The sequence below is a fragment of the Entelurus aequoreus genome, linkage group LG03 (genome assembly GCF_033978785.1).
Source record: "Entelurus aequoreus isolate RoL-2023_Sb linkage group LG03, RoL_Eaeq_v1.1, whole genome shotgun sequence".
In the NCBI taxonomy this organism is placed as follows: domain Eukaryota; kingdom Metazoa; phylum Chordata; class Actinopteri; order Syngnathiformes; family Syngnathidae; genus Entelurus; species Entelurus aequoreus.
Genome location: NC_084733.1, coordinates 62128507 through 62135765, shown reverse-complemented (window position 1 = coordinate 62135765; position 7259 = coordinate 62128507). Strand labels below are relative to the sequence as shown.

Here is a 7259-nt window from a genome sequence, read left to right as displayed (position 1 = left end):
TAGCCCAATGCGGCCCCCAAAATTGAAACGTTTGGACGCCTCTGTTTTAAAGGCTACTAATGGTTGCATGCCTTTAAAGTTGCACAAAAGAGGATTGGTCATTAGTGTTTTATTGTTCTTCTCTTCTCATTTGTAAGACAGTTGAGAATGTTATTACGTATCTTGCCTGTTCAGGTAATAAAGCGTTCATGATTGGAAAGTAAACAAAAAAGAAATCCAAATTGGCTCAATTAGTTTTCCAGAAAAGGATCTCAAATGTATGATTTGAATTTCTGTCAAAGCTGTAATTCACAAGATGGCCACTAGGTAGAGCAAGTCCACTCTGAAGCTAAGGTGCGAATGCGTGTGTTGCAGGTACATGATCATGAGGGAGTGCTGGCACGCTGTGCCGTCTCAGAGGCCCACCTTCAGGCAGCTGGTGGAAGATCACGACCGCCTTTTGTCCATGACTTCAACTGATGTAAGTCTCATCACATGGACACGTCTTTCCCCTCGTGACCTCTGACCCGTGCTACCACAGGAGTACCTGGACCTGTCGGTGCCGTTCGAGCAGTACTCGCCCACCTGCCAGGACTCCAACAGCACCTGTTCCTCGGGGGACGACTCCGTCTTCGCCCACGACCCGCTTCCCGACGAGCCCTGTCTTCCCAAGCAGCTTCCCAGCAACGGCAGCATTCTGACATAAGACGCCCACTTGGGGGGAAGGTCGGACCCTAAAATTCGGACTTAAGACGCCAGCTGGGGGAAGGTCGGACAATAAAATTCGGACATAAGACACCTCCTTGGGGAGAAGGTCGGACCCTGAAATTTGGACAAAAGACGCCAGCTGGGGGAAGGTGGGACCCTAAAATTCAGAACTAATTTGACAGCTGAGGGAATGTCGGACAATAAAATTTCGGACATAAGACGCCAGCTGGGCGGACCCTAAAGTTCGGACTTAAGGTGACAGCTGGGGGGGAAGGTCGGACCCTAAAATTCGGAAACCTAATACGCCAGCTAGAGGAAGGTCGGACCCTAAAATTCGGACATAAGACGCAAGCTGGGGGAAGGTCGGACCCTAAAATTTGGACATAAGACGCCAGGTAGGGGAAGGTCGGACCCTAAACTTCGGACTCTAGACACCAGCTGGGGGAAGGTCGGACCCTAAAATTCGGACATAAGACGCAAGCTGGGTGAAGGTCGGACCCTAAACTTCGGACAGTAGACACCGCTGGGGGAAGGCCGGACCCTAAAATTCGGACAGTAGACACCGGCTGGGGGAAGGCCGGACCCTAAAATTCGGACATAAGATGCCAGCTGGGGGAAGGTCGGACCCTAAAATTTGGACAAAAGACGCAAGCTGGGTGAAGGTCGGACTCTAAACTTCAGACAGTAGACACCGGCTGGGGGAAGGTCAGACCCTAACATTCGGACATAAGACGCCGGCTGGGGAAGGTCGGACCCTAAAGTTCGGACATAAGACGCCAGCTGGGGAAGGTGGGACCCTAATTGTCATGTCAGTGAGTCCAGCCGGAAGGAACAGAGTCTTCAACTGGACCAACTTTGAAAGATTTTCACAAAGTCTATTTTTGTATTCGGGCCAGTTTTTTCTTATGGACAATCTGAGGGAGGGGAGAAGGGTGATGGGGCGGGGGGTGCCATTCTGTGCCTACTGGGAAAGAAACTTCCGGATGCTGGAGCAGGAAGTCAAGCGCAAAACCTTTGGGTCTTGAGATTGTGCCAAAGGTTGAAGGAGTACGTCACATGCATCATGGAGACGGTCTTCCAAAGTCCCTCAACCCACGCTCGCCGGGGCTAACGAGCGTGGTCGCCATGCCAACGGGCGAGGTGACGAGCACACGCTAGGAAATAGTCTAGTGTAAATACATCCATGCAAACATTAGCGCTATATTGTCATTCACCTTCAACAACAATCTCCAAGACACTGTCACGGAAAATCCCAAAAGCCGTCATGGACTCATTAAGGTGTATATTTGTAAAAATATTTATAGATGAACACGGCCAGAAAAAAGATTTTATTTCCACCTTTGTAACTTATTTCACTGCAGACCTGCAGGGGTCGCTGCTGCACGAAGACACGGGAGAGGGATACGTCGAAAAGACGACATAGGTCGGTGAAGAGGACAAACAATGTGAGAAAAAGGAATTAAATTGGTAATTTCAGTAAAGGAAATCAGAGCAATAATTAAAAATACGGGAGGAAGTGGTCAGTTTACCATGAAAAAGGCGAAAAGACGCAAAAAAAAGAGTTACAAAATGTATTCATTTTTCCTACTGTAAAGTGTTACCAGGGACGACAATGCAAAAAGTAGCCCATTTACAAGAAAAAAAAAAAAAATTGTAAGAAAAAAGTCTGAATTTACGATAAAGTTCACGATAAAATGTGGTGAATTTTCCGAAGCAATGAAAAACGGTCTCTAAGAGTGACAACAAAAAGGTATGTTTTTCTAAGCTCTTCAACTTTTAAAAATGTAATGAGAAATAAGTCAAAAGAGTAAAAAGTGAACATTTTTAGCAAAAATGTTGAGGACAAAAGTGGGAATCATAATTACTTAAGTTACAAAAACAAATTAATGTATTGGTTCCTCAAAATCTGATGCCATAAAAATTAGGGATGTCCGATAATGGCTTTTTGCCGATATCCGATATTCCGATATTGTCCAAATCTTTAATTACTGATACCGATATCAACCGATACCGATATCAACCGATATATGCAGTCGTGGAATTAACACATTATTATGCCTAATTTGGACAACCAGGTATGGTGAAGATAAGGTACTTTTTTAAAAAATTAGTAAAATAAGATAAATAAATTAAAAACATTTTCTTGAATAAAAAAGAAAGTACAACAATATAAAAACAGTTACATAGAAACTAGTAATGAATGAAAATTAGTAAAATTAACTGTTAAAGGTTAGTACTATTAGTGGACCAGCAGCACGCACAATCATGTGTGCTTACGGACTGTATCCCTTGCAGACTGTATTGATATATATATTGATATATAATGTAGGAACCAGAATATTAATAACAGAAAGAAACAACCCTTTTGTGTGAATGAGTGTAAATGGGGGAGGGAGGTTTTTTGGGTTGGTGCACTAATTGTAAGTGTATCTTGTGTTTTTTATGTTGATTGAATTTTTTTTTTTTAAAACGATACCGATAATAAAAAAACCGATACCGATAATTTCCGATATTACATTTTAAAGCATATATCGGCCGATAATATCGGCAGGCCGATATTATCGGACATCTCTAATAAAAATTGTTGTTTTTTATCCTTCCAACTTTTTTATGAAGAAAAAAAGGCAAAAAGACATTTGTAAAAATGGTACAATTGCAGAATTACGGGGAAAAAAGGCGATAAATATTTTGAAAAAAGTGTAAACGATAAGTAGTTAAAAAAAGGCTTTAAAAAAACATAGATTAGGAAATGAATTAAAAAAGTGAAGGGGAAAAAGAAGATAAATCACAAAAAAAAGTGGAAGAGCTAAAGTAGCTAAGTTACGAGGAAAAGACGACAAGATTACATAGCATTACGATGAAAAGTACATCAAATATTAAAGTTTGGTGAAGAAAAATAACTTGTAAAAAGATTCAAGTTACGCTAAAGACAATTAGGAAAGTTTCAAAAGAAAGCACATTTCTATAATGCTCGCTCTTCTTTATTACCATTTCCTTTTCCACGTGTCCCTCATAGTCTTGCTGGTGTCCTGTGTGTTAACACTTTGAAACAATCACAAGGCGGCCATTTTACTTCCGGCTCCAAACGCTGCCGTCGTCCTTCGCCAAATATCGCCAAGTCTTTGCTGGCCAAGAGACTTTTACTGAGGCCTTTAAGTGGAGAAGCGAAAGTCCCAGCATGCTTTGCGTCTGAGCAGCACAACAAAGCAATACTTCTCGCGGCCAGCAGGTGGACGCTTGTTTTTTTGTTCTTTTTTATGTGAAGAAGCTTTCAGTATTAAAACTGACATGAAGTCATCATAATTAACGTTTTGTCAAAGTGCCAAACGAGTCTTAAAACCAGTCCGCTTTACCGCTGAGTGCAAAAAGTACAAAACAGAAGTGGTGTTTGCTCGCTGCTAAAATTCCCAACAAGACTCTATAAGAACTTAATTTTTTTTTTTGGCAAGGTACTTTTTATTTAATTCACTCTGGGAGACTTTTGAAGCGTCAAAGAATAGCATGAAACGTCTTCCTGCAAGAAGCTAGCAAACGATTGGTTTTGAGCGTAAGAAAAAGAAACGGAATTAAAGGCACTTAAAAGACATGAAGAAGGAAAAAGAGTCTTATTTGTATTTATTCTTCCATGCTGTGTCAAAGCTTTCCCTATGGTGAGAGTGTTTTTATGCTTTTTCTTTTGGTTGTTTTCATTGATTGAAGAGCCAGATGATCACCTCACTCGTGACTGCTCCCTATCTGTTTTCCCCTGTTGCAACGTCCTCCATGCGCACTCAAGCTAATTAGCCTCTCAGCCGAGCACCGCCAGTGAATTTGGATTTGCAATATTTGTCCTAAACGCGCAATTTGGCGACAGATGCTAATGCGAGAAGCTAGCGCGCGGACTGAGCACGACGGGTTTAAAACAAACAATAAGTTGGGGGTTTGAAAAATGACATGTCAAACCCCACTTTTAGTTTTATCGTCGCTTTTTACTTTCCATGCTGGATTTTTGTCTTTTTGATTGGTTTTCTTCATGCAATGATTTCTCTTTTTCTCATCAGATTAATTTATAGTTTGAAACTTGCTTGCTGATGTACATAAGAGACATAGACCTTGTTTTTTAGAGTTTTATGTAGCCGTGTGAGCTGTCTTACTTTTTATTTTGCATTCCACTTCAGGTGTTTTACGACAATAGTGACATAATTTATTTGCCTTCCTTCATCTTGTTAACGTAGAAAAAGCCCAACTAACCGTTTGTTTCATGCTGATGACGATTATGATGGAACGTTCCACCATGTTCATGTTCCCTGTCCGAGAACGACGTCACACATCTCTGGCCATGCCTGACAAACTATGCTGTTTTCAATAAACATCTTATATGTTGTCGTATGAACCCGGACTTTTGTTTTTAATGAGAACAAAATAACAAGAAGGACACAGTTACGACAAACACGGGACACAGGTTTGTTGGCCTTCTGTCTGTGTTTGGGCGGGCCAGATGAGCCAACATGGCCGACCTTTCATGCAGTTCTTCATCCGCTCCACAGGGGGCAACGGTGAGGCATACCTGTCAAAGGAGCGGCAATAGAACACCTTTGTGACTAGCGACAGCGCTAAAGAGACACACATTTTTGTAAAATTTTGCCTTCCTGTGAAATACATAAGGGGTGTCAAAACCAATAAAATTCAATATGATAATATATATATATGTATATATACATATATATATGTATATATACATATATATATATATATGTGTGTGTGTATATATATATATGTATGTATATATATATATATATATATATATGTATATATATATATGTATGTATATATATGTATGTACCTATGTATGTGGGTATATGTGTTTGCATGTACAATATATATCTGCCAGTATGTGCAGGAGCCAAAGCCCAACCCAGAACAGCAGGTACAGTGCCCAGGGAACAAGGGTCCACCGGCCCCATGCAGGCAGGCCGGCCAGTGACAGGACCGGGCCCACCGTTCCGCCGGGCAGGCCGTAGACAGACGCACCCAGCCGAGGACAAGGCACCGGAGAAGCAGGAGACAACCGAGAGACCACACCCCACGCCGGCAGAAAGACTGGAAGCCCCGCCCGAGAGGCCCAGAAACTCCCCGCAGCAGGACCACCGAGTACGGGGCCACGGAAGGCCATTTGCAAGGACCCGAATAAGACATCACGCCGACACAAAGCGATTCTTATTCATTCCGATTCATAATTATCAAATATCGATATATACTGTATATGTGTATATTTCATTTTCTTTTTAATAAGAATCCATTTTTAAAAATACGTTTTTAGGCCTTTTCAATGCAACCAGAAGGAGCGTTTCTAATTTGTAACCCGTTTCGAAAAAGTTTTAGTATAATTATTAAATCAAATGATAAATAGCGAGAATCGATTCTTAATTGAATTGTCAATATATCTATGCGCACATATATATAGTATATATGTATATATACAAACCCCGTTTCCATATGAATTGGGAAATTGTGTTAGATGTAAATATAAACAGAATACAATGATTTGCAAATCCTTTTCAACCCATATTCAATTGAATGCACTACAAAGACAAGATATTTGATACTTGAAACTCATAAACTTTATTTATTTTTTGCAAATAAAAATTAACTTAGAATTTCATGGCTGCAACACGTGCCAAAGTAGTTGGGAAAGGCCATGTTCACCACTGTGTTACATGGCCTTTCCTTTTAACAACATTCAGTAAACATTTGGGAACTGAGGAGACACATTTTTTAAGCTTCTCAGGTGGAATTCTTTCCCATTCTTGCTTGATGTACAGCTTAAGTTGTTCAACAGTCCGGGTGTCTCCCTTGTGGTATTTTAGGCTTCATAATGCGCCACACATTTTCAATGGGAGACAGGTCTGGACTACAGGCAGGCCAGTCTAGTACCCGCACTCTTTTACTATGAAGCCACGTTGATGTAACACGTGGCTTGGCATTGTCTTGCTGAAATAAACAGGGGCGTCCATGGTAACGTTGCTTGGATGGCAACATATGTTGCTCCAAAACCTGTATGTACCTTTCAACATTAATGGCGCCTTCACAGATGTGTAAGTTACCCATGTCTTGGGCACTAATACACCCCCATACCATCACAGATGCTGGCTTTTCAACTTTGCGCCTATAACAATCCGGATGGTTCTTTTCCTCTTCGGTCCGGAGGACACGACGTCCACAGTTTCCAAAAACAATTTGAAATGTGGACTCGTCAGACCACAGAACACTTTTCCACTTTGCATCAGTCCATCTTAGATGAGCTCAGGCCCAGCGAAGCCGACCAATCCGGGGAGGGTGTTAGTTTAGGGTTGTAGCTGCCTGGAGGTGAACTTTTATTGCGGTTTTGGAACAGGTGGGTGCCATGATTGGGTATAAAAGCAGCTTCCATGAATTGCTCAGTCATTCACAAACAAGGTTGGGGCGAGGGTCACCACTTTGTGAACAAATGCGTGAGCAAATTGTCCAACAGTTTAATAACAACATTTCTCAACGACCTATTGCAAAGAATTTAGGGATTTCACCATCTACGGTCCGTAATCTCATCAAAAGGT

At 41.5% G+C, this 7259-nt stretch overlaps 1 protein-coding gene across 8 annotated transcripts in view; it reads left to right on the top strand.

Moving 5' to 3' along the window:
* fgfr3 (fibroblast growth factor receptor 3) overlaps positions 1-1616 on the top strand; it is a 153872-nt gene extending 152256 nt beyond the window's left edge. For 7 of the 8 annotated variants that reach the window (XM_062042388.1, XM_062042387.1, XM_062042392.1 and 4 more), the window contains exons 17-18: positions 355-460; positions 521-1616. In XM_062042388.1, the coding sequence (XP_061898372.1) occupies positions 355-460; positions 521-685 (271 nt within the window). In that variant the 3' untranslated portion in view covers positions 686-1616. The remainder of the gene's footprint in view (positions 1-354; positions 461-520) is intronic. The other variant, XR_009825336.1, reaches the window with a different exon arrangement.
* The last annotated feature ends 5643 nt before the right edge of the window (positions 1617-7259 follow it).